Consider the following 27,773-nt stretch of genomic DNA (forward strand, 5'->3'; position numbering starts at 1 on the left):
TTAAACAGACATTTCTCCAAAGAAGATATACAAATAAACAATAAGCATATGAAAAGATGCTCAAACACCATTAATCACTAGAGAAATGGAAATTAAAACCACAATGAGATACCACTTCACACAAACCAAAATAGCCAAAACCAAAAAGCATACAATAATAAGCACAAGCGAGAACTTGGACAAATTGAAATCCTCATACGCTGCAGGCAAGAAATGAAAAATGGTGAGCAGCTTTGGAAGAGTTTGTTCAAAAAGTTAAACACAGAATTACCATTAAGACCCAGCCATTCCATTTTTAGGTATACACCCAAACGAACTGAAATGTGTCCACACAAAAATTTGTACACAAATGTTCATAGCAGGATTATTTGTAGTAGTTACAAAGTGGAAACAACCCAAATGTTTATCAACTGATAAATGGATAAACAAAATGTAGTATATCCATAAAGTGGTATATTATTTGGCCATAAAAAGGAACGAAGTACTGTTTCATGCTGCAATATGGATGAACCTTGAAAACATTATGCTAAGTGAAAGAAGCCAGAACAAAAGACCCAATTATCATATTTCATTTATATGAACTATCTAGAATAAGTAAACCCACATAAACAGTAAGTAGATTAATGGTTGTCCAGGGCAGAGGGTTGGGGGTCGGAGTGACCGTTAAGGAGTACACGTTTTCTTTTGGGTGATGAAAATATTCTGGGATTGGATAGTGATGATGGTTGCACAACTTTGTAAAAAATACTAAAATCCACTGAGCTGAACATTTCAAACTGGTGAATTTTAAGGTATGTGAATTATATTTCAATTTTTTTAACTCATAGTTAAATGTAACCGTGGTCAGAGAAAACCTCAAAACAATTCAGAGAGATAAGGGAAAATGTTTCATCCATGAAACAAAAACAGAATGTAATTTTAAAGGAAGAAAGGAAGGGAGAGAGGGAAGTTGGTTGGTTGGTTGATTCAGAGAATAAGCAAATGCTCTTGGAAAGGACAGATCTCATAGCAGAAATGAAGTTGATAAAGTGAGGACATATTCTAAGAAATAGAACCAAAAGAAAAAGATGGTAGATAGGAGAGAAAAGACTTTTTTTTTAATTCTTCCTTTTTGTTTTCTTTTTTTTTTTTTTTTGGCCATGCAGCTTACAGGATCTTAATTCCCCGACCAGGGATCAAACCTGGGCCCACAGCATTGGAAGCTTGGAGTCCTAACCATTGGACCACCAGGGAATTCCCAAGACTTTTTTAAAATAGTAGATTCATTTAAAATGTCCAATGTCTGACTTAGTCCAGAAATAGAAAAGAGGACAAAAAGAAAGACAGCAAAGAAATGTTACAGATTTTTCTTAAGCTGAAGGATATACATTTCTAGACAGAAAGAACCTGAGTGCCCAGAACAATGAATGAAAAACAAAAACAAAAAAACACACTAAGACAAAACGTCATGAAAGTTCAAAACACGAGAACAAAGAGTATACACGCTTCCAGCCACATTTACAAAGAACAGGAATCAGAATGGCATCAGACTTCACAGTACTACTGAATGCTAGAAGACAATGCAATGCTTCACATTTCAGATAAAATTATTTCCAATTATTAAATAAAATGATTAATCCCAATTTATAATTAAAATTATTTCCAATCCAGAATTCCATAACCATCAGTCAAGCATGACAGGAAAACAATGATATTTTCAGCTTTGTAACGTGTCAAAAAAATTGCTTCCAAAGCTCATTTTCTTAGGAAGCTACTGAAAGATACGCTCTAGGGGAGTAAATGAGAAAGTTGGAGGACAGTGTGTATTCACATGGGAGAGGCAAAAGGAATTCCCAGATTAACGATGAAGAGAAATCCCAAGGCATTACTGTCCATTAGCCTAGAGAGCAACCAGTCCAGATGAGAGAGTTCATAAGACGTGTCATCTTTAGATGAAAGAAAAAAACTGACAAAATAGATTAGATGAGGCATCTGATTGCACTGAAAGAAGTATTATTTTAGCTCTATCAGAATGTTTGGGGCTGAGGTAGTGATAGGTACACAGAAAATTATGCGAATGAAAAAATCAGGAAATAAACAACTCTAGTAAAAACAAAAGCTATTATGAGAAAGGAAATGTAATCCTAATACACAGTGTGGCTCAGCTGTGAATAATATTTATAATCAAAATAGCATGAACAATTTAATCAAAACTTGTGATATGGCTGTAATCAGAAGGTGGGGGTAGAAGAGTACATTTGTGGAGACTGGCCAGAAAGCATCCATCCTCAGTGGTTGAAAGGCAACAGATAAAACTGACAAGCTAAGAAATGATGGTATAAGGATGCCATTTAGAGATGCAGAAGTCTATACCAGAAAAGAGCTCAATGAGTTAAAAGTCATTGGCTCTACAGAACAAGAACCAAGAACAAAAGGGAGTGAAACAAGGAAGTGCTGTTGCGTTATGAGCCGTGTAATGTTATTGGACTTTCTAAACTAAGTGCGTGTGTTATTTGGGGCATAAATAAAATTTAAATTCAAGAAAGGAAAAAGGGTCTCTTCAAATCAGGTCATACGATGATGTCCTTATTTAATTTTTACAAGAGCACCCAGTCTACATTTAATTAGTGTAGTGGGTTGAACTGTAGTCCCCAAAAGATATGCCTAGGTGCTTACCCTCTTGGAACCTGTAAATGTGACCTTATTTGGAAATAGATGTAATTACGTTAAAGCTCTCAAGATGAGACCATCCTTTAGGGTGGGCCCAGTGTCCTTATAGGAGACAGAAGAGAGAAGACACAGACACAGGGAAGAAGGCCATGAAGACTTGGACTGAAGAAATTCCCTGGGTGTCCAGAGGTTAGGACTCGGCACTTTCACTGCCATGGCCCGGGTTCAATCACTGGTCAGGGAACTAAGATCCCGCAAGCTGTGCGGCCAAAAAAAAAAAAAAAAAAGACTGGGGCTGAGATTTGAGTCTCACAACCTCAAACCCACAAATGCCTAGAGCCACTACAAGAGGCAAAGCAGGATTTCTCCCCCAGTGCGCAGAAGGATCTCAGTTCTGCTGACACAGTTGACACTTTGATTTCAGACCTCTGGCCTCCAGAACTATACAGGAACAAATTTCGGTTGTTTTAAACCACCAAGTTTGTGATAATTTGTTACACACAGGAGGAATTGGAAATTAACACGATTAAGGACAAAGGCTTTTAAAAGATGTGGATTTCATGACAGCAAGCTGAAACTGAAAAGCCTCTTCCAACAACACATACTTGGGGCACTAGATTTCCATATCCACCTGGACCCAGGCCGGGCTGTAACCTCCCTTAAGAAATAACCCCTGCAGGGATTTCCCTGGTGGTCTGGGGGGTAAGACTCCACGCTCCCAATGCAGGTGGCTCGGGTTCGATCCCTGGTCAGGGAACTAGATCCCACATGCATGCTGCAACTAAAACATCCTGTGTGCTGCAACTATAGACCCACTGCAGTCTAAATAAATATTTTTTTTAAAAAACAATAATAATATTCCATTTGTAAGGACAGACCACATTTTGTTCATCGATTCATCAGTCAATGGACAACTCAACATTTGTCTTATTAGGACGGGTTTTCCTTTTTTTTTTTTTTTTTTTGCGATACGCGGGCCTCTCACTGTTGTGGCCTCTCCCGCTGCGGAGCACAGGCTCCAGACGCGCAGGCTCAGCGGCCATGGCTCACGGGCCCAGCCGCTCCGCGGCATGTGGGATCTTCCCAGACCGGGGCACGAACCCGTGACCTCTGCATCGGCAGGCGGACTCTCAACCACTGCGCCACCAGGGAAGCCCCCCCCTTTTTGGGGGGGGGGGTTGATTCTTTTTTGTTGTCGTTGGCTGAGCCACGCGGCTCGCAGGATCTTAGTTCCCCGACCAGGGACTGAACCCAGGCCACCACGGTGAAAGTGCCGAGTCCTAACCACTGGACCTCTAGGGAGTTTCCAGGATGGGTTGATTCTTGAAGCCAGGGGACTATAACGGTCAAGGGCACCTTCAGCAAGAGGGCAGCCAGCCTTATGACTGTACCTCTTCCAGACCCCTTTGATTCACCCCATCCAGTCCTGAGCCACGGTCAGTCTTTCAACAGATGCTCATAGACCCCACTCTGTGCCAGGCCCTGGAAATACAAAGCAGAATGCCACGGGGCCCCTGCCCTCTGGGAGTTCAGATATCTTACTCTAAGAGTCCCCCGTTAAATAAATCCTCGAAGAGCTTCTGGCAGGAGAAAGCAAACACATGTCAGATTTAGCAAGTGACAGTTCTTGCAAAATCTGAAGTACCTGATTATTCTTATCACCCAACTTCGGCAAGAACCTTTCAGACCAGTAAATCTTTTGGAAACAAATAGGCTTCACCAGTCACTAGCCATTGAGTGGCACTGGACAAGTTACTTCTCATCGTCTCTAAATTTCAGTTTCCTCATCTGTGACATGAACCTAATGATAGCACTACCTTATAAGATTATCGTAGGGAATAAATGAGTTCAGGTAAAGCAGCCAGCAAATACTAAGTGCTCTTCAAGTAGTACTACAAGCTAAACTTGTTCTTCTTGATGCTGAGATTCTAGGCTCTGAGATTCCTGAAATTCTTGACCCAGCTTTGAGTCAAGAAATCACTGAACACTGATCGTGAGACGAAAGAACCTGTGTAGCAGATGAGGCAGGGAAGAGCAAAAACGACTCACCAGCACCAAGAGTTTATTTTTAATTAGGCCACTGTGGAAACTGGCAGTGCTTCTTATTTATAAGTACAGATCCGCCCTGTATCCACTTCTTGAAAGATGCGGATGAGAAGGGTCTGTTCAAAAGATTCTTCCTTCCCTCCACCCTCTCATGCTTTTCCAACGCTAATGCTTCTTTCTCCGCCTCTTTCCTCTGCTCAGCATTGAGTTACCTTCCATTCCCCGAAGGCCCATATTGAAAAACAATCAAACAGAACTGAACTTGGCCAAATGCCATCTGTACAAAGACCAAGCACATAAGAAGAGAGGGAGGGAGGGACATGGGAAGTCACAGCATTGGAAGCGCAGTGGAATTATAAGCTAGTAATAAAAGAGACTGGGGAGTTCTCTGGTGGCCTAGAGGTTAGGATTCTAGGCTTTCACTGGCATGGCCCGGGTTCAATCCCTGGCTGGGGAAGTGAGGTCCCGCAAACCACACGGCACAGCCAGAAAAAAAAGAAAAGAGAGAGAGAGACTAGAAAGCAGTTCTAAGGACAAAACAGGAAGCAAAAGGCATGGGTGACACAGAGAGAAAGAGGACCTGCCCTAGGTCAGGGCTGCCAAGTCTTGATATTCGGTATATTCCTAGAAATGGTGATTAACACTTGACTGAAAGCACTGAATGTTTGTTTTCAAGCTGCTGGGGGTGAGGCAGGAACAGGGGACTACAACCTTCTCAAAAAGATTCAGTTGGGGCCTTCTCTGGTGGCGCAGTGGTTGAGAGTCCGCCTGCTGATGCAGGGGACACGGGTTCGTGCCCTGGTCCGGGAAGATCCCACATGCCGCGAAGCGGCTGGGCCCGTGAGCCATGGCCGCTGAGCCTGCGCGTCCAGAGCCTGTGCTCTGCAGCGGGAGAGGCCACAATGGTGAGAGGCCCGTGTACCACAAAAAAAAAAAAAAAAAAAAAAAAGATTCAGTTGGCTCTTTTTAAGAGAAACAAGATCTTCCCTTTTGTCGCTACCTCTCAGAAATTCCAGAGTCTATAATAGTCTGAAGCAACCCAAAGTCACTCACTGACTTGATTCCAGTGGAAGGTGATGTTCATGCAACCACTACTGCATATCTTACTGACAGAAGCATCAGATCTGGGCTCAGAAGACTAAGGTTCAAATGCCAGCTCCTCCATCTCTTAGCTACGTGACCTCATGCGCAGGTCACTTCACCACAGTGAGGTTGTTTGTTTTAAATCTATAAAACAGCAGGATGCCTAGCAACAACATACATTCAATAATGTTAGGTAGAACCAATATTTTAAACATTAAAAAGCCATTACCCATCCTTCCAAGCTGTCTCTTTCCCATCTTTCTTGGAGGTCTCTAAATTGGTTGCCAACCCAGAAAGCCTGACGAATTCCAGAAACTGGGACTTATATTGATTTCAGTGGTACTACAAAGATGCACGCTTGGAAGAGTAGCCTCCTTAGGAAGAAAAGAGACCCATTAGCTTGTGGTTTTCAAAACAGTCTTTAAATGAAAAGTGAAAAGGAGAGAAAACAAAGCCCCAAGATATAATGCAATGCTTTGCTATACTTAAAATACCTACTAGTATAACAGTATAAACTGAGATTTTTGTCTCAAAATTGAACTTCTAGCACTCCTCTTGGCTATGTATCCACAGTACGCCCTAAGTGACCTCCCTCAGTCTCTTAGCTCTAAATAGCAGCTTCCACATGTACATCCCCAGCCCAGCCCGGCTCCAGACTTCCCTATCTAACTGCCCATGACACCTTCACTTGTTTTTCTACTGGGCACTTTACAATCAGTGCGAAAGAAATTCAGCCCCAGCCCTTTTCCTCCTACAGTCTTCCCATTTCAGTTAACGGCAATTCCATTCTTCCAGGTGTTCATGCCAAAGATTGCAGCGTTGCCGTGACTCCTTTCTTCCTCTCACATCCCACCTCCATACACCCTGTTGGCTGTACTTCAAAATATACCCAGGGCCCAACCGCTGCTGGCCACCTCCATCACTACCACCCAGGCCATCCTTCACCTGGATCACGGCAGGAGCCTCTCAACTTGTCTCCCTGCTTCTACTCCTCACTCCTCTTTGCTTTCTCCACAAGGCAATCAGAGTAAGCCTGTTAGAAGGCAGGATGAAACATGTCCACTCCACTGCTCAAAACCCTCCAATGGCCCAACTCACTCTGAGGGAAAATCAACATCCCCACGAGAGCCTGCAAGGCCCCCACAACTGTCCATCTCTCCCTTACCCCCAATGCCTCTCTGACCTCATCCTCTCCATCCCCCCTTCACCACCCCCTCCAGCCACACCGGCCTCCAGGCAGGTCCACTAACCTGCCAGGGGTGGCCCTTCCTTCGGGCTTTTGAGCTTGCTCTTTCCTCTGCCTGGATCACTGTGTCCCCATTTAGCCACATGGCTCATTTTCTCACCTCCTTCAGATTTTTGCTCAACCGTCACCTTCTCAGGAAGACTTTCTAAGGACCCTCTTCAAAACCACAATGCCAGCCAATAACCCACATCCTGCCTCCCTCCTTTATTACAATGTAATGTGCATTTTTCTTGGTTATTTTGTTTATTGTGCCTTTCCCCACTAAAATTTAAGATCCACAAGGGCAGGGGTTTTTGCCTTCCTTGTATACTATAGTCCTGGTGTTCATAATAGCACTCCAATATAATTTTTAATTTTTCTAGGAAACATTTTAAAAACTAAATAGGGAACTTCCCTGGTGGTGCAGTGGTTAAGAATCCGCCTGCCAATGCAGGGGACACTGGTTCAAGCCCTGGTCTGGGAAGATCCCACATGCCGCGGAGCAACTAAGCCCATGCGCCACAACTACTGAGCCTGCGCTCTACAGCCTGTGAGCCACAACTACTGAGCCCACGTGCCCCAGCTACTGAAGCTCACGCGCCTAGAGCCCGTACTCCGCAACAAGAGAAGCCACCGCAATGAGAAGCCCGCGCACCGCAATGAAAAGTAGCCCCCACTCGCTGCAACTAGAGAAAGTCCACACGCAGCAACAAAGACCCAAGGTGGCCTAAAATAAATAAATAAATAAATTTAAAATAGGTACAGCTAAAAAAAAAAAAAAATAGGTACAGCTTTAAAAAAATTTTTTTTTTAAAAAATAAAAACTACAGAGGAAATTTCAATTCTATTGTATTTAACCCAATAAACTTTAAATGTTATGATTTATAGCATATATTTGTCATTTATTATGATATTTTAAACAATCAAGGAGATAGTTTACCTCTTTTTTTTTTTCATATTAAGTCTTCAAAAATCTGGTGTGTATTTTATACTCATAGCCTACCCCCAGTGTTCAACACTGGCAAGTGACCACCATACTGGACAATGCAACTCTAGAACAATGCCTGGTACAGAGTAGGTACTTATAAATATTCATTGAATGAAAAAATGTTTTCCCAGGAAGAGGCAGCTATGATATAGCATAGGATTTTCTAAATTTCAGTTACACTCCATATTCACAATTTTTGCTGTAACCTGTACTATTTTTCCCTTAAAATGTCATACTTTGTCCACTTGAAAAAATATTTTAAAATAAAACTTTATGTTGCCTCTATAAATGGAAAAGAATGGGTCTAAGGATAAAATGCCGGGGCGTGAGTCCCTACTAAATCACTCACTACTTCCAGACTCTAAAGCGAGGACTTCACTAAGCCTCAGTTTCTTCATCTGCAGAATAGGGACAATTCCAACCTTCACAGGATCATGGTGAAGATTAAATGAGATGCTGTCATAAGCTCTTTACAATTAGGAAAGTAGTCATTAAATAAAGGAGACTGAGAAGCCATCCCAAGCCTTTTCCTCATGACTGTCATGTTCACATGGACCAATAACAGAAAATGGCAAGCTTGTCTGACAAGAGAAGAGCTAAGACTCAGGTTCAAATCTCTTGTCCTCCACTTACAGGTCTGTGACCTTTAGAAATTCATTTATTCACCAAACACCAAGTGCCCACAACATGACAGGTACTAGGCTAGGAGCCAAATAAGTCAAATAAGATATGAACCCTGCCCTTGAGAAATTTGCAGTCTAGCAGGGAGAAAGAGACCAGCAGACAAGAAAAAGCAAACAACTGTCAAAAAATCAAGTCATCTCTCTTAGGTCTGTTTGTTCACTGTGAAATGGGAATAACACCTTCCCAATCTAACTCACAGAGCTGCCACAAAAATCAATTTTTAAATGTTTGTCAAGTACTCCAAAAACCTGAACTCATTATACATTAGCAAAGTACTTTTCTTTTTCCTACTTGTAACCCAAAACAACTCCGGCTCCTGCAAATGTCCAGTTTGAACATTCACTCCAATTGTACCACATCTGTGAAATTCATTCCACTTTTGCAAATGTTAGTAAACATACAGAAAAAGAGGATAAACAGTTTTAGCACAGGTATTTAATCTCAAAATTATGATCCAGGTCACAGTTCTAAGGAACAAAACACAGACCTCTCAGTCAGCTACCTAGGTACAGTTTGTCAAGATAAGCAGTCACATGGTAAAGGAAACTGAATAATTTAAACTGAAGAAAGAGGAAAACTCATGAAGCAGGGTAGGTAGACAGTGTCCAAGGTTACAGCAGTCTCTGCATTGGTGAGGTAATGCTGGGATTAGGTCGTGCTCAACATGGTAGGCTAAAAGTCATTTTACAGCCAGAGCAAAGTGCCCACACTCTTTTTCTTAAGCCTAGAAGTTGATCTGATCTGAGAAAATCTCAAAGAAAGATGATCCCAAGGGCTAGGTTCCCAAGAAGTGGAAACCCTATCCAAGCAGGAGTAAGTGGGTGTGACGAAAGCAAGATGATCAAGATTCTGTGATCCTCCCTGAAGTTTAAAAACTGAATGGGACCAAAATCAAAGTCTCGGGTACCAATCATTTACAAAGAGGAAGGAAAGAAAAGACTCTCAGGTGCAGTTCAGGCTGCATCTTCATACTGATTTCTCCTTCTTTCCCCCCATGTCACTCGCCCAATTTCAGGCGACCCATTCCAACTCAGTCCCAAGTCGCCCCTTCCCCTTGTTCCGATCCCTGCACAAAGGTCACTCCTCTTCATCCCCGGCACCTAAGATGCTTTCCCCTTCCGGGAGGACTTGCTGACCGCCGCACCCATGACTGCCTTCGCGCCCACCTCTGAGCAGCCCCCGCGCACGACCCGCGGCAAGCCCACCCCTCTCGGGCGGGAACCGGGACACCCCTCCTCGGAGGCCGGAACCGCCGCGCCAGGCCCCTCCCACAGGAAGCCGCCGCCCCCCAGCGCCCTGGCCGCACCTCCCCCGGCCCACCCCGCGCCGCCCGCCACTCTCAGACTTCCCCGCGCCCCCGCCCGCCCGCCGCGCCCCAGAGCCGGCGCTCGCTACCTGCTGCGGCCACAGAAGCGGCGCCCAACTCCTCTCCCACTTCCGCCTTCCACCGCCCGCACTCGGGCCAGGTCACGTGACCACGCGCGGTCACCTGACCCGGAAAAGGCTGGCCGGACCGCAGGTGTGTGCAACCTAGGCCAGGCCTGAGAACCTCTCGCCAGAAGGCCTTCTTATCCTCTGTAGGTTTAAAAGTGGGAGGGGTTTCCACTCGCTAGATGGTCTCCGAGCAATCAAATAAATTGAGGGCTCGCTGAGTTCCAGGAGCTTCATATACTCCTCCCATCAGCCCCGAGGGCGGGCCTGTCTTAGCCCCATTTTACAAGTGAGAGGTGTTCAATCAAGTCAGCAGGTATTTACTGAACTCAGGGTTACCATATAAAATACAGGACGCCCGGTTAAATTTGAAGTTTAGATAAACAACCATTAATACGTAGGTGTGCCCCAAATATTGCCTGGTACAGTACATGTTTATACTAAAAAACTACTTGTTGTTGATACTCATATTTAATTAGGCATCTTGTGTTTTAATTTGCTATATCTGACGACCCAAAGCCTACTATGTGCCAGGCACGGTTCTAGGCTCTAGAAACACAAAAGTAGCTTTTGTGGAGCGTCCGTTCTTGTGACATGAAACAAAGGCAGAAAGGCTCCAAAACTCTTGCTGGGGGTCCATAAAGTGCCCCACCACACCAGACTATTCCCCATTTCCTTAGTATACAGAGTAGACATACCTTTATGAACTAGAAAAAACATTTTAAATCAGTATTCTTTACTGATGGTTGAGAACTTCAGCTTTGACAAGTTGAATGAAGGCTGAATTTTTCACTTTTAATCACCATTAACTAAAATTAATACTAATCGCCTAATTAGCTCTAAGCACTGTGCACTAATTATTCTGTTATTTTTGGTTCTTCCAGTTTGGATGGATCTTGTTATGCATACAAATGAAACTGGTTGAGCATTTAGTCTCTATTTTGCCATTCCAAATCCATCCAGGAGATGGCCTTTCAAGGAGCTACAGCTCTCTCTTAACACCTTAATTCCTATCTAAAAAACTATTAAAATTTCTCTAGTAACATTGATGGGAGTTGTACTAATTCTCTTTTAGGGGAATTAGGGAAGGCCTCTTTGATTTGGTGGCATTTGAGTAGGTGTTGACCAAAAGGAAAAAAGGGACTAGGCAAGGCAGGCTCTCACTGTGCATTAAAGAAGTAAAAGCTAAATATATACCTGGACCTATAAAGGCCCTAGGTGATACCTCCCACCCCTCCCCTTTGTTTCATCTCATCTCCAACTACTCTTTCACTCAGTACCCTGCTTCAGCCACTCTGGCCTGAGGGCCCTTGGACTGGCTTTTCCCTCTTCCTAGAAAGCTCTTTCCCCAGGTAGTCAGTTGGCTCACCCCCCATCTCTTTCAGATGTTTTCTTAACTGTCCCTTTCAGTGAAGCCTTTCCTGATCACCCTATTTAAAATTGCAACTCATCTCTTCCTTCCCCTCCTACCAGCCCTTTCCTGCTTTATTTTTTCTCTCCATATTTCCTCAGCTTAGCACTATCTGACTTTCATATGAATGTGTGTACGTATGTGTGTGTGTGTATATATATCTATATGTATGTGTGTGTGTGTATATATATATATATATATATATATATATATATATATATATATATATATATATATGTCTGTTTCCCACTACAAAAATTATGAAGACAGGAGCTATAACTCAGCTCTCAAAGCAGTGCCTGGCCCATAGGAGGCCTCTTTAAACAATCTGTTGAATGAATAGACTTCATCAACATTTATTGAGCACTGAACTCATTGCTGAAGGTCCTACAATATAGGAGATGTTTTTTAAGACACAAAAAATCTGAAATATGTCATCATAAAAGTGCCCTGCAAAAGTTAAAAAGTAAATTGAAATGTTCATTTAAGGAGAAAGACCCCTAAAGAAAGACCCCTGATTTCCAACCTACTTAAAGAAGACACACAATTAACTACAATGCAAAGCAGAAGTAATAACTGCTTATTGAGTGATAGAATCAAAATGTCTTAAGTATGGTGAGAAAGAAGGGTTCATATCCGTCCTTGGAGAAAAATCTGATTTGAGTAATGAGGACCAGTTTACAAAGGAAACAATCGAGCTGCTTCTTGGAGACTAAGTATGCAGGGATTGGCCAGCAGAATTTTCAGGCAGAAGAGAAAACAAGGGCAAAGGCAGAGACAAGAAAGTCCAGGACACTCCCAGGAAAGTCCAGAGGAATTCTAGGGATACTTACTGATTTCATGTAGTTTTTCTCTCCCCTACCCCACTGTTAAGCATATAGTTTCATAGCTTGTACATTTTCCAGTCCTGGAAGTGAAGTCAGCTCTTCACTGGCACACAAGACGTTTCTTTCATAAAGGGCCTCACATGTAAAAGTTGTCATTACCTCCAGATAAGTTATACATGGAGTTCTAAATATGTTTGAAAGTGTTAATTTGTTAAGGTAAACTGTTTGAGATTTCTTCACTTTTTAAAAAACAAGGAGCTTCAAAAAATTGAAGTGTTTTAGAGTTCACTTCACTTCTGAGAGAACCTGTCCCCAGACACCCTGTGCTACCACAGGCACTACCCTCAACTCCCTGAACACTCCCTTTGGACTTTCATACCTCAATGCTTTTGCCCTACTCATCCTTGAAGATTTGGCTCCAAGGTCATAAGCTCGAAGGTGCCCCTAGACACTACACAAAATATCACTTTGTTCATAACTGTTATATCACCCAAATTGTGGTGGTATAAATTAGCTCTCAGTACTTATTTGTTCACTAAATAAGAGTCCTTCTAAGGCTTCAGTGGACTTGAAGACTAGCGAGCATTACAGGGAAACAGAAAAGGGATTAAACTATTACAAAAAATGACAAAAACTACAAAATGTCAAGAAACCTTTTATATTAACAAGTATTTTTAATATTTACTAGAAAGTGAATGGCTCAGAGCCTGATCTTTCTTTCCCTGGCTATTCCCCTAAATCAGTGGTTCTCAAGTGTGGCCCCAGGTCAGCAGCACCAGCATCATCTGGAACTTATTAAAAATGCAGATTCTCCCACCCTGCCCAGACCTACTGAATCAGAAACTGAGGATGAACCCCAGCTATCTAGTTTTCCAAGCTCTCCAGGTGATCCTAATTCACAGTCAAGTTTGACAGCACTGATCTAGATCATTCTTCTTCACCCTAGTGTCTACAGAATTATTGCCAACTTCAATAAACCTCTTTTATTGTGGAGTCTAGTTTCTATATACTCCCTCCCTTTTTAGGCAACAGGAGCAATTGAGGAAGAACTTAGAGATACAAATATTAGCATTGAGTGGATTATATTTTCTAGGCATGAAATAAAAACTTGATTAGAGTAAGGTGAATGAATGGAGAGGAGACCCAGGCACCTCAAAACAATTCAGAAGTGACATCAATAAAGTTTAGGAAGAGTGGTATGGGTTGAGAGTGGGAATAAACATGACAGAGATTCTTACCTTGAGTGCCTTTTTTGGTAATGCCATTCGGAAAAATAGGAACTCAACCAGTGAAGAAAGTTTAAGCGGGGTCAGGAGAGAAAACTACCTTAGTTTTAACCTTCCTCCGGAGTGAAGATGCCAAAAATTTCAGAAAGATGTGGCCAATGGCTAGGCTAGGGAATAAACAGGGATTGGACCTGTAGATTCCAAAGGCATTCCTATAATGCGATAATTGTGATAAGCCTTGGGGATAGATAGTATTGGTGAAGGAGAAAACTTAGATACAGAGGCCAAGACAGTTCTGTGGTGGGTGCCCCGTGAGCAACGCAGAAGAGATGACAGTGAAGGAGGGTGAGAGATCATCAGAGACACAGCGGGACCAGGATAGTGATGTAACACCAAAGTGAGGCAAGGAGACAGTCCAGAAAGAGGAAATGGTCAGCATTGTAAAATTCTGCAGAGAAACTGAAAGTATAGAGAAATAAGAACAAAAAAATTGATATGATAGGGAATTCCCTGGCGGTCTAGGCACTTAGGATTCGGCCCTTTCACTGCTGGGGCCGGGGTTCGATCCCTGGTTGGGGAACTAAGATCCCACAAAAAAGAAAAAAAAAAAAAATGGAGACATCTGGGGAAGGAAAAGGGATTTGGACACCTATTAAAAGACCCCCGAGGGCAGTGAACAATTTTTGGAAGTACGATGGATAAAGTATAACCAAAGGGTGGGCTTCCCTGGTGGCGCAGTGGTTGAGAGTCCGCCTGCCAATGTAGGGGACACGGGTTCGTGCCCCGGTCCGGGAAGATCCCACATGCCGCGGAGCGGCTAGGCCCGTGAGCCATGGCCGCTGAGCCTGCGCGTCCGGAGCCTGTCCTCCACAACGGGAGAGGCCACAACAGTGAGAGGCCCGCGTACAGAAAAGAAAAAAAAAAAATTATAACCAAGGGGTAAAAACTAGAGTGAAGACTTGACAAAGAAAGTTTAGAATAACTCAACACCTCTGAAGATGGATGACTGAAAACTCAAGTCATCATTCAGCCAAAATTCGCCAGCATGAATTTCTAATAGACCAGATCTCATAATTATGAAATCTCAGCAAGTAATTATGAGCCTTATGTAAGTGGCGTAAGAGATCCTGGACCCAAGTTGCTCAAAATGAAGCGGGGGTAAGTAAGCAAGCAGCGGTCGGTATGACACAGTAGTAAGAAAGCGGCTCTGAGTCGGTTTGTTCCAGTGTTAATCTCGATACCTCACTAACTACCCATGTTAGCTGGGACTAGTTTTCTTGAGTAGCTACCCCTTACCCGTAAAATAGTACCTATTTCATAGGGTTGTTGTGATCTTTAAATTAGGGCATCTGTATTGATTGACTCTTAACAATGAAACTAATACAGACTATTTGCATTTAAGCGTAAAGAAGGCGCTAAGGAGCAGACGCCAAAGCGAATTTCCTCCGGTGGCCCCCCGCCCCTCCCAAGGTTTGACCCCGCCCACACCTCCCAGGCAGAGCTGGCGGCCTCACCGCGCATGAGCTCGGAGAGCCCTGAGCCGGAAGATGATGCGGCGGCCGCCAGGAGACGGGGCCTAGCCGCGGCTGCTCTTCCCGGCTCCCAGATGCCCAGATCGGGACAGAGGGGCGGGCGCAATCTGCATGCGCATGCACGCTCCGGCCTCGATAGACCAAGATGGCGCCGGTGGAGCACGTTGTAGCCGATGCAGGGGCTTTCCTGCGGGACGCGGCTCTGCAGGTACAGGGAGCTCCGGCGGAGGGGAGCGGGGTCTGGGCTGGTGGCCCCTAAAGGAGCTTGGGAAATCGTGCAGCGCGCTGCGTGGTGCGGGCGGGTATGAGTTGGGCCGATCTCTCCTCAGGACATCGGGAAGAACATCTACACCATTCGGGATGTGGTCAGCGAGATTCGGGATAAGGCCACGCGCAGGCGGCTCGCAGTCCTGCCCTACGAGCTGCGTTTCAGGGAGCCCTTCCCGGAATACGTGCGGCTGGGTGAGTGTCTCTGCCCGGTGTTAATGGCGAAGCTGGTTCCCGGGTTGCTGACTGAACCTGCTCTGGTTCTAATCGGAGTCTGGATACTTTATCAGAGTTGATTTAGAAACTGCACGGTCGGGCAGAAATAGAGACACAGATGGAGAGAACAAACGTATGGACACCAAGGGGGGAAAGTGGCAGGGGGTGGTGGTGATAGTGGTGGTGGGATGAATTGGGAGATTGGGATTGACATGTATACACTAATATGTATAAAATGGATAACTAATAAGAACCTGCTGTATAAAAAAATAAATAAAATTCAAAAAATAAGTAAATAAAAGAAACTCCACGGTCTAGGAGACCGTGGTGGGAGAGAGGAGTTCTGGGTCATGAGTCAGCCAGGCCTTGCCAGTTACTAGTTATGTGCCCCTGGGAATATCACTCAGACGCTCTAGGCCTCGGTTGCCTCCATCTGTAAAATGGGATTAACAGTACCTACCCGAGGGGTTGCTGGGAGCATTAAATGAGGAATAATGTCACTCAGCACAGTGTCCAGCGCTTTGTAAGTATTCAGTAAATTTGTTTGGATTAAAAATAGAAGATGGGAGGGAGCTGCAAGAGGGAGGAGATATGGGGATATATGTATATGTATAGCTGATTCACTTTGTTATACAGCAGAAACTAACCATTGTAAAGCAATTATACTCCAATAAAGATGTTAAAAAGATTTTTTAAAAAATGGAAGAACCCAGATCTCTTATCTCGCCCATTTCTTTTCAGTAGATAAGAGTGATGACTGTTTTGGATATGGAGGCCAGCCTCAAGTCAGAAAAAGGGATGGCTTTTAGGCCTTACATTAGTCCTGAAAGAGAACTAAACAACTCTCACTTGGCTTAGGAGTCAGCGTTGTTCTCTTGTTAGGGATCAAGGCGATGATCCTGCCCAGGAAAGGACCTAGGTGGTTGGAAGTGTTTTAGGGTTTAAAGGCCTGATAATGGAGATGTTGTTACCTACACTATTTGTGACTTCTTTAGCTTTCTCCAGCATCCTAGCTGTGTGATCTTTGACAGGTTACTTAATCTTTCTGAGGAAACACTAACAGTACGTACTTCATAAAATTGGGCTGAAACATTCACACTCCTGGGCATATATCCAGACAAAACTATAGTAATTCAAAAAGATACATGCACTCCTATATTCATAGCAGCACTATTCACAATAGCCAAGACATGGAAACAACCTAAATGTCCATTGATGATGAACAGATAAAGAAGATATGGTACATGTATACAATGGAATACTACTCAGCCATAAAAAAGAACGAAATAATGCCATTTGCAGCAACATGGATGTAACTAGAGATGATCATACTAAGTGAAGTCAGAAAGAGAAAGACAAATAACCATATGATATGACTTATATGTGGAATCTAAAACATGACGCAAATGAACCTTTTTGAAATAGAAACAGAATCACAGACATAGAGAACAGACTTCTGGTTGCCAAGGGGAAGGGGGTTGGGGGAGGTTGGGGTGAGCAGATGTAAGCTTTTATATATAAAATGGATAAACAACAAGGTGCTACTGTATAGCACAGACAGCTATATTCAATATCCAATGATAACCATAATGGAAAAGAATATTTTAAAAAGGAATGTATGTATATGTATAACTGAATTACTTTGCCGTGCAGCAGTAATTAACAACATTGTAAATCAACTATACTTCAGTTTAAAAAAAAAAAGATTTGGGGCTTCCGTTTTTCTTGGGATACTGATCCTAAGTTCTTTTCATACTTTCATTATGGTTATCCAAGGTCATATAGCTCTTTGCTTTTAACTGAAGTTGGGAATCTCTTGTTTACAGTGACTGACTTTTCAAAGAAAACTGGAGACTATCCCAGCCTCTCTGCCACAGATATCCAAGTACTGGCACTTACCTACCAGCTGGAAGCAGAGTTTGTTGGGGTGTCTCACCTAAAACAAGAACCAGAAAAGGTAAATAAGAAAGATAGTTGGTTTTATCTGTTTTAACTTTTTTTTTTTTTTTTGCGGTACGCGGGCCTCTCACTGTTGTGGCCTCTCCCGTTGCGGAGCACAGGCTCCGGACGCGCAGGCTCAGCGGCCATGGCTCACGGGCCCAGCCGCTCCGCGGCATGTGGGCTCTTCCTGGACTGGGGCACAAACCCGTGTCCCCTGCATCGGCAGACGGACTCTCAACCACTGCGCCACCAGGGAAGCCCTGTTTTAACTTTTTTATTATGAGAACTATCAGATGTACAGAAGTAGAGGGAATAGTATAATGGACCCAGTGTCCCCATCATCCTGCCTCCACAGTTGTCAACTCATGATCTGTTTTCATCTTTATCCGACCCCAGCCCTGAATATTTTGAACTCAGACAGCCTAACATTTCACTGATAGATATTTCTTGGTGTGTCTCTAAAGATAAGGTATGTCTCTAAAAAAAATAACCACAAAACCAATATTACACCTACACAAAATTAATAGTAATTCCCTGATATCATCAAATATCCAATCTGTGTTCACATTTCTCAATTATTTTATAAAATTTTTTTAATAGTTTACTTGTTTGGATCAGGATCCAGATAAGGTTCATACGTTGCAATTAGCAAACATGTCTCAGTCTTGACCTGTAGGTTCTTGGTAACATTGGTTAAATTTAAAAATGCAGGGACTTCCCTGCTGGCACAGTAGTTAAGACTCCACACTCCCAGTGCAGGGGGTCCAGGTTCAGTCCCTGCTCAGGGAACTAGATCCCCATGCTGCAACTAAGAATTTGCATGCCACAACTAAGGAGCCCGCCTGTCGCAACTAAGACCTGGTGCAACCAAATAGATAAACTAAATTAAAATAATAAAATGCAGAAAGAGTAAAAATATTCTCATTTTTTTTGGCTGTGTTGGGTCTTTGTTGCTGCGGGCAGGGTTTCTCTAGTTGTGGCGAGCGGGGGCTGCTCTTCATTGCGGTGTACGGGCTCTAGGTGCGCAGGCCTCAGTAGTTGTGGCTCACGGGCTCTAGAGCACAGGCTCAGTAGTTGTGGTGCACGGGCTTAGTTGCTCCATGGCATGTGGGATCTTTCTGGACCAGGGCTTGAACCTGTGTCTCCTGCATTGGCAGGCAGATTCTTAACCACTGTGCCATCAGGGAAGCCCCTCTCACTAGTTTTTTAAAAATAGAATTCTTTTCCAGAAGCAAGCAAGAAAGAACACTTTAAATGATTACCATTTTTTTCAACTCTTGCTACCTTCAAAATTCTGGGTTCCTGTTGTGCTTTTAGGGACTTGTCCATCTCGGCTAAGTTGAAGAGACTAATGGTTTTGTGCCTGGACCCCATTGCCTGTTTCTAGGCCAGAGGATTTTGAAAGATAGATTATTAACCTTATACTGTAATAAGTAATTTCAAGTAGTGTTTGCAAAGAATTACTTGATCTCCGCTGTCTAAGGTCATCAAAACTGTAGTGGGCTCATGATTCTATTCTAGTCAGAACTGCCTTCACTTGTTTTCAACCAAGTGTAGAGTCCTCCAATCCAAGAAGTCTAAAAGTGATGCCTAAAATATAGACATCTGTGTGTCACCAGAATGTTTTGGGGCGATGGGAGTGAAGGGAATAGTTTCATATAAACTCTGACTTTGTGGCTCAGCTGGGTTTCTGCTTTGGCTTCTGTCAATTTGAGATTCCTAAAAATTGCCCTTTCCTGCAGTCTTTTGGGCAGGAATTAGCTGTTTTGTATCAGAAGCTTTAAAACAGCCTGTCTTTTGACCCAGCAATTCCACTCTTAGGCATTTATCCTAAGGATATAACCAAAGATACTTCCAAGTTTTACACATAATGATGTTCATTAAACCTTTATGTCTAGGGACAAAAAAGAAATGTCCTAAAGTGGTTATTTGGTAGTAGTGGAATCCCTGAATAATTCTTTACGGGCTTCCCTGGTGGCTCAGTGGTTAAAAATCCGCCTGCCAATGCAGGGGACACGGGTTCAGCCCTGGTCTGGGAAGATCCCACATGCCGCAGAGCTACTGAGCCCGTGCACCACAACTACTGAGCCTGCACTCTAGAGCCCATGCTCCGCAACAAGAGAAACCACTGCAGTGAGAAGCCCGCGCACCGCAATGAAGAGTAGCCCCTGCTCACCGCAACTAGAGAAAAGGCCGAACACAGCAACAAAAACCCAACGCAGCCAAAAATAAAAATAAATTTTTTTTTTAATTCTTTACATATATTTTTATGTTTCCCACTTTTTAAAAAACATTGAATATCTTTTATTTCAATAACCAGGGGGAAGTATTTTGTTTTCTGTTTTTTAAATTACTCTTCCATGTTGAATTTTCAACCTGCATTTCTTTGCTTAGAGCTGTCACTTTTTTCTTTTCTTTTTAAAGGTTAAAGTGAGTTCATCAATTCAGCACCCAGAAACTCCTCTACACATTTCTGGTTTCCATCTGCCCTCAAAGGTAATTTCTTAGACAGGCCAGGCTCTTCATGCTCTTTTCTGTTACATGTCAGATCTCCACAAATTGTCTGTTTAGAGGGAACCAAATTTACCTAGACAGATAGCATAGTTTGTCCATCCTTGTCTGATCTGGCTTGTATATCGTATATCATTTCATTTATAACCCTCTCAATTTTCAGGTTTTAAAATTATTTTTCTTTTAACTTCAGCCTAAACCCGCACGAGGAACAGTAGAACATCGACACCCAGTCGGTGAGCCTGAGGACCTAGAATTCAGTTCCTTTGTGTTCTGGAGAAATCCTTTGCCTAATATTGATCATGAACTGCAGGAGCTGCTGGTAAGGCCCTGCTTTATGATCTCCTGATGACAAGAGACTAGCGTCTCCCAGCTGCTCCTTTGGGCGAGAAGTTTGAATTCTGTTAACGTTTCAGATTGACAAAGGTGAGGCTATTCCAAGTGAGGAAGAGAACGAAGAGAATGGATTTGAAGAAAGGAAGGACCAAGACAGTGATGATGACGGGGGTGGGTGGATAACCCCCAGCAACATCAAGCAGGTCCAGCAGGAGATGCAGCAGTGTGCCATCCCGAAGGATGTGCGGGTCGGCTGTGTGACTACAGACTTCGCCATGCAGGTGGGTGGAATGGGCATCGGCTGGCCCTGGGCTTGGTGTCATACCCGTTACAGGCAGTGGTCCTTTGGAGGTTTGGGGGTGTGTACAGGACTGTTGTGTAATGCTTCTTTTCCTGGCTCTAGAAACTTTGCCTGTGCTCTTTGGTAATTTTTACTTTTGCTTGGAGGTTAGGGAATCATAGTATACCTAATGTGGTGTATTAAATTTCTGATGTTCAGTATTCATGATCTGTTGCTGCTTTTCTTTCAGTGTGTGTAACGTCCTGTGCTCAGTTAAGTATTTGGAGACTGTAGAGGTTTTGAGTCCAGAAATGAGTATATTTGCTCTCACACAATAAATGTCTCTGTTAAGAGAGATTGCTAAAGGAGGCCTTGGCGAAATGATGTTCTCAGTCCATGGCACCTGAGAGAAGAAAAATCTGGGTCCTTGTCCTAGTTTACATGTCTTGAGAGGTATCCTAAGCTTGCTTTTCTTTAGCAGAAGCCCTTTATGAGCCAAACCAGGGTTTGGGAAGTTCTTTTAACTGTGATTATGCAGATATTAAACAATTCTTGGTTTTGCTATGAGTTCAGTTTCCCTTTAACTTGTTGGTTGCAGAATGTCCTGCTCCAGATGGGGCTGCATGTGCTGGCCGTGAACGGCATGCTGATCCGCGAGGCCCGGAGCTACATCTTGCGCTGCCACGGCTGTTTTAAGTATGTAGCCAATAACCTGGGCTCAGTGCCCCTCTGTTGAACACTCCTCTGTTCCTAAACCTTCTAGAGACTTCTTGAAGGAGAACCTTGCCTTGTGTACAGGCATTCCCTCCACCTTGTCTTTCCTACTCGGGCCAGGTTCTGCCCCCACCAGGGCACTGAAAGCCCTGGGACAGAGGTGGCCAGTGACCTCCCACCTGACAAAGCCAGGGCGGGTGTTTTTTGTCCCTACCTTTGTGTATAGGATTAAGGGTGTGGGTTCTGGAGCAAAGAGCCCTAGTCGTTTAGCAGTAAGTGCCAAAATGTTTATGGATGGGATAATGTCTGGGACTTGCTTTGAAATAAAACAGAAGTGGGAGGAATGGGTGAGGGTAGAGATGAAGCTGGGTGATGGGTCCATGAGGGTTCATTGTGCTCTTTGGTTTACTTCATGTTTGAAATTTTCTGTTTAAAAAAAAAGTGGACTCTGGATCCAGACTATGTGGGTTCCAATCCAGATTCTGTCTCCTAGTAGCTGTGTGACTTTGCAGAAGTTGGTCAGCTTCTCTGTACCTCAGATTCTTCTTATGTAAAATTAGAAAGGTGGTTGTGAGGAACTAGGGAGATCGTCACATAAAAGAGTGCTTGTCTGGCGCATAGGAAGTGCTCCATTGAGGTGAACTGTTTAGTTCACTGACCATGCACTCCTCCCCATTTCTTTTCTGCCTCATGAATTGGTTTTTCTCGTGGTGAGGGCTGGTGTTGTGTGGAAAGGCCCCCAGATCCGAGATCTGGTTGGAATGGAAGAGACTATACTGCAGCCCTGCTGTTGAGTGAAGCGTGGCCCTGGGAACTTGGTGGCTTCCAGCCTTTCCACAGATTCAGTCTAGACATGGTAGCCATCATGTCAGGTATCTGGTGGAGCCCCTTACTGTGGAGGCCTGTGTGCACTGCTTTCCGAAGCAGTAAGGTGTCTCTCCCTGTGTCCCCAGTGCTGTTCCACTGACGGTGGAGTAGCCTGGATGAAGCCCTCCCCCACGTGGCTCGGGGCCCATCTCTGTTACTGTCCTCTGCAGGTCTGCTGGGGAGCCACTCCTCAAAACTGCCTCTGCATTCTTTGAATCTTTAGTGTGTAAACGTGCCAGGCTCATGTCGGTAAAGCTTTTTGCTTCATGAAATCTCATTTCCCCCATTGTCCTTTGTTACAAAAGCTCTAAGTTCCTCAAATTAACATTCGTTCTTAGAAACACTTGGAAATGTTCTCCATTCTTGTTAGATTAACCCCAGTGACTGAGTGGTTTCTTGCACAAAATAATTATTTCCTAGCCCCTGTTGCTTAGTTCACTTGCAGAGACTTCAGGAAAGGGTTTGGCTTCTCTGGCAGTTTCACGCAGCTCTTGTGTCCTTACCACTGGGAACTGAGGGAGAATTCCTCAAGGACAGACACCAGGGCTCCTGCTTGGTCCCTGACAACAGCAGCTTTGCCTGTTCAAGTCCATCGTTGGGCCTTGAGTGGGTGGGAGAGAGGCAAGGCCTGTGGGTCTGCCTCAGCACCCACACCCATTCAGTCATAGCAGTTTTGATAGTGTATCCTGTTGGTTAGTAAATTCTCAGCACCTCCAGAGCCACCTCCTGGCTTAATGCCTAGGCTGATACTTGGGCACAAGGTATTCAGAAATAGTTGAGTAATGTAATAATATGACCCTTGAGAAAGTATGGTGGTGGTAAGAGCACTGACTCTGGAGCCAGATTCCCTGGGCTTATACCTGCCACTTACTAGCTCTGTGACCTTGAGCAAGCTACCTTACCTTGCCTTCGTTTCCCCATCCGTAAAATGGAGATATATCAACTTCATAGGGTTATTTTGACATTAAACTTGTGGAATAATGCCTAACAAAATTCAGTAAGAGTTCATTATTACTGTAACAACATTCTGCTCAGTTTTCTTACTTACTAACTTGCTCCTTATGTCATTTACCTTTGCCGTGGGAGCCGTGCAGCCGCAGTGTGCTTATATCAGCAGCGTGAGGGCAGGTGGCCTTGGTCTGGGATGTGTGCGGTGCAGTCCAGCCTGTCCCCATTTCTTGTGTCTCCTCCTCTGAGGCCCGAGACTCACCTTGCGCTCTGGGGATGGGGTTTGCTGCCTCTGGCTCCAGTGTGATGCATCTCCTTTGTTTCTGCAGGACAACATCTGACATGAGCAGAGTGTTCTGTGCACAGTGTGGAAACAAGACACTGAAGAAGGTGTCTGTGACCGTCAGCGACGATGGAACCCTGCGCATGCACTTTTCCCGCAACCCTAAGGTGCTGAATCCTCGGGGCCTCCGGGTGAGTGGCGCATCTCCCGCTCCCCTAACAGCAGGGCCCAGGTCGGGGAAGCGAGACCTTTTAGCACCAGGATCGAAATGATCAGAGAGGACAAACAGACCCTCCTGGTTTCTAAAGATAGTTATTGAAAGCCTGTGATCCAGGGACCAAGGCAGGTGGGGAGAGCTCACAACTCAACCTCCCTGTGAGGTTTTTGAGGAGTTTGCAGGCTAAGGAGAAATAACCAGTAATTCCACACGGTAAAAAGCAAGGGCCAAAGCAAAGGCCCATATGTGGGGTCAAAGAGGGATGGTTTGCAGGATGGTGGAGGATGGATTTGTGTGGGAATTTGAGGATGGGTAGAATGTCTAGAAGCTTCAAGAACCACAAGGGAAGGTTGTGTAAATACTCAGCACAAGAGAGTCCTGGGCTGGATACACAGTGGGGTGGATTTGTTTTGAGGAATCAGGAGAGAAGGGTTGACAGGCAGGCAAGTATGAGTGTGGCTGACCTGGCTCTGAGTTCTCCAGGTATGGTGCATGCCACTAACGTTAGAAAGGTTGTTTTTTTTTTTAACTTTCTATTTTGAAATAATTTTTTTTAATGGTATCTCGTAGTTTTTTTTTTAATAAAAAGTTGCCAAAAATAGTACAAATAATTCCCATTTAGCTTTCACTTAGATTTCCCAATTTAATCATTCACTATATTTGCTTTATCATTTATATTTTTTCTTTTCCCCTAAACCATCTGAGAGTAAATTGTGCATGATGCCCTTTTGCACCTAGATACTTCAGTGTGTGTTTCCTGAAACAAGGACTTCATCTTAGATACCCACAATACAATTACCAAAACCAAGAAGTTAACATTACTTCAATACTATCTAATCTATGAACCATATTCAGACTTTTTTTTTTTTTGAGTTTATTAATTAATTTATTTATTTTGCTGTGTTGGGTCTTTGTTTCTGTGTGAGGGCTTTCTCTAGTTGTGGCAAGCGGGGGCCACTCTTCATCGCGCTGCGCGGGCCTCTCACTATCGTGGCCTCTCTTGTTGCGGAGCACAGGCTCCAGACGCACAGGCTCAGTAGTTGTGGCTCATGGGCCTAGTTGCTCCACGGCATGTGGGATCTTCCCAGACCAGGGCTCGAACCTGTGTCCCCTGCATTAGCAGGCAGACTCTCAACCACTGCGCCACCAGGGAAGCTCCAGACTTTTTTTTTTTTCTGGCTGTGCCACGTGGCACGTGGGATCTTAGTTCCCCAACTAAGGATCGAACCCATGCCCCCTGCATTGGAAGTGCAGAGTCTTAACCACTGGACTGCCAGGGGAGTCCTTAGACCATACTCAAACTTTGCCACAGATTTCTTTTACAGCAAGAGAAGGGGGTTTGTTTGGGGTCCAGGATACAGTCTAGGATCACATGTTGCATTTCACTGTTGCATTTCATTGTCCTATCTCCTTAGTCTCTTTTAAACTGAAGTAGTTTCTCAGGTCTGCTGTCTTTCATGACCTTGACAGTTTTGAACAGTTTTGAAGAGTACAAAGCAGTTACTTTGTAGACTCTCCTTTACCTTGGGTTTGTCTGGTGTTTCCTCCTGGTTAGATTCAGGCTGTGTCCAATTTACTGCTGATAATAACTTTGATCACTTAGTTGGAGGTTTCTTGTGTAACCACAATATAATTAACAAAACCAAGATTACCAAATTTCCTGTAAGGTTATTATCCGTGATTAATAAGTAACTTAGAGAAAGATAGTCTGATACTGTGTGAATACTGTTTCTCATCAAACTTTTACTGGTTAAAGTCATCTGAATCAGTTTTTACAATGAAGGTTGCCAAATGGTGATTTTCTAATTGCATCATTTCTTCTCCATATTTATTACTTGCCATTCTGCTGTAAAGAGGAACTTTCCCATATATCATTTATATGAGTGTGGTCGCATGTATTTTTATTGTAGTCTGTAGGCTGTGATCCATTGCTATCCTTATTTATTTTGATACTCAAACTGTTCATGGAGCCCCTTCAGGATGGCTTCTGTGTCTTTCTGATGTGCCCCAGTTATTCTTTGAACAATTTTACTTTCTGGCACAGCAAGCTGTTCCGACTCTTATACCTCCCTGCCTGTGCCCTGGAATCAGCCATTTCTCTAAGGAGCTCTTAAGTTTTTAGAAGCAAAGATCTGGGCACTGGACAGTGGGTATGCTTATCGTCCTAGGGTGGCATTAATTCTAGGTCCACAGTGGACAAAGATGGGAAATATTATATATAAATACACATATTAATACTTTTTCTCTTATCTGTATTAAAAATTGAATTTATAACTTCAGATTCAGTTCAACACCAGAGTTCATTCTAGCCCTCCCTCTGATATCCATAACACCCTTCATAACACCATTTTCCATAATTATAATTTTGTTCAACTGGAGTGTGTGTGTGTGTGTGTGGTTATTTCAGAAGTGCTAACCTATACCATTATGAAAATGGTACCTGCCTACTAGGGTTCTGTGTTTTAGTGTAATTTTTTCCGTCTTTTGTTGAGGGAATGTAGTCATAATAACCGTGTTGCTTTTCATCTGTGAGGTGAGAGTAGGCTCAAGTGGGAAGATGCATGTCATGTACTCAGTGCACAGTAGGCAGTGACGATAGACTCCGTTGGTGTCGTCTGCCCGCGTGCAGAGTTGTCAGGTAAGCTTTACGTAACAGGATCTGATGTGTATAAATACGAATCCCCGTCCTCCTAATGGCCTTTCCTCGTCTTATTTGCAGTATTCACTCCCCACTCCCAAAGGGGGCAAGTACGCCATCAACCCCCACCTGACCGAGGATCAGCGCTTCCCTCAGCTGCGACTTTCCCGAAAGGCCAGGCAGAAAACTGACGTGTTTGCCCCTGACTACATAGCTGGGGTGTCTCCCTTTGCAGAGAATGACATCTCCAGCCGGTCAGCTACCTTGCAGGTCCGAGACAGCACCTTGGGAGCCGGCAGGAGACGGTTAAATCCCAATACTTCCAGAAAGAAGTTTGTGAAGAAAAGGTGAAGCATGAGCTCCACAGGCAAGCTGCACTGATGCTGTGACTGCCCGGGAGACCCATGTCTCAGGTCCCCAGCTGTGCCAACTCCACAACCACTTGGACACAGAAGAGGCCTGGCTTCCATAGTGCTGCCCCAGGACTCACTGTGGTGCCTCGGGTTGGGTTTGTGGTGGAACCCGCCATCCCTTGGCCTGTGTGTATCCAGGAGGTTTATGTGAACATTGTGACCTGACCTACTTGGACATGGACAGCTGCAAGAGCAAAGGATTCCAGCACCAAGAAGTTTGCAACAACCAGCCACACCCCTTCCCTCTTTAGTATAAAAGAAGCCTGAATTCTGACTCAGGTAAGATGGTTCTTTGGGACAGGAGTCCACCATCTTCTTGGTCTGCTGGCTTTCCGAATAAAGTTGCTGTTCCTTGCCCCAACAACTTGTCTCTTGATTTATTGGCCTGTCATGCGGTGAGCAGTATGAGCTTGGACTCAGTAACTCCTTCTACCTATAAAAGTCCTTTATTTTGTACAGCTCCTTGGAGCTCCTTTCTTTGTGCTAGATGGGATGCTGCCTGATTCATGAATCATTAAATAAAGCCAATAAGAGCTTTAAAATTTACCCAGTTGAATTTTGTATTTTAAGTTTTGGTAGTAGTGGTGGGATCTGAAGACTCCTGATGACTTCATAGACAACAAGAAATACACGTGTTCATATCCACAAATGCTTTGAGTTCTTTTTTTTTTTTTTTGGCCAGGCTGTGCAGTATGTGGGATCTTAGTTCCCTGACCAGGGATTGAACTTGTGCCCCCTGCAGTGGAAGTGCAGAGTCTTAATCACTGGACCGCCAGGGAAGTCCCTGAGTTCTCTTTCTTTGTCACCGTTTCTGAGGGCCGTGGGTAAGTTCCTCTTGATAAGAACTCCACTCTCTACATTGAGCTCCTGGTCTAATTGGCTTTCCAGTCCAGGATTTATGGGTTGGTCTAGACTGACAGGAGTCTCTAACAGAGCACCAGTCCTTAGCCCTTGGTTAGTCTGTGGTCCCAGGACACAGCTTAATGGGTCAGTTTGAGCTGACACCTGGAACCCAAGTCCCCAGCTCTCAGTCTGAGGGC

The 27,773-nt window shown here is 44.0% G+C and overlaps 2 protein-coding genes across 2 annotated transcripts in view; one reads left to right on the forward strand and one right to left on the reverse strand.

The window, feature by feature from the left end:
• WWP2 (WW domain containing E3 ubiquitin protein ligase 2) overlaps nt 1–10,094 on the reverse strand; it is a 144,608-nt gene extending 134,514 nt beyond the window's left edge. Inside the window, exon 1 of the mRNA XM_082863378.1 lies at nt 10,071–10,094. The gene's annotated coding sequence lies outside the window, so the exon portion shown is untranslated. The remainder of the gene's footprint in view (nt 1–10,070) is intronic.
• Nucleotides 10,095–15,127: 5,033 nt separating this feature from the next.
• NOB1 (NIN1 (RPN12) binding protein 1 homolog) lies at nt 15,128–27,084 on the forward strand. The gene is made up of 9 exons (XM_082863129.1): nt 15,128–15,310; nt 15,432–15,564; nt 17,412–17,542; nt 19,951–20,022; nt 20,231–20,359; nt 20,454–20,654; nt 21,252–21,349; nt 23,512–23,656; nt 26,402–27,084. Exons 1-9 carry the CDS (start codon nt 15,248–15,250, stop codon nt 26,669–26,671), a joined length of 1,242 nt encoding a protein of 413 aa, XP_082719255.1. The 5' UTR covers nt 15,128–15,247; the 3' UTR covers nt 26,672–27,084.
• Nucleotides 27,085–27,773: the final 689 nt, after the last annotated feature.

The sequence above is a fragment of the Leucopleurus acutus genome (genome assembly GCF_964270905.1).
Source record: "Leucopleurus acutus genome assembly, chromosome: 20".
Classification (NCBI taxonomy): domain Eukaryota; kingdom Metazoa; phylum Chordata; class Mammalia; order Artiodactyla; family Delphinidae; genus Leucopleurus; species Leucopleurus acutus.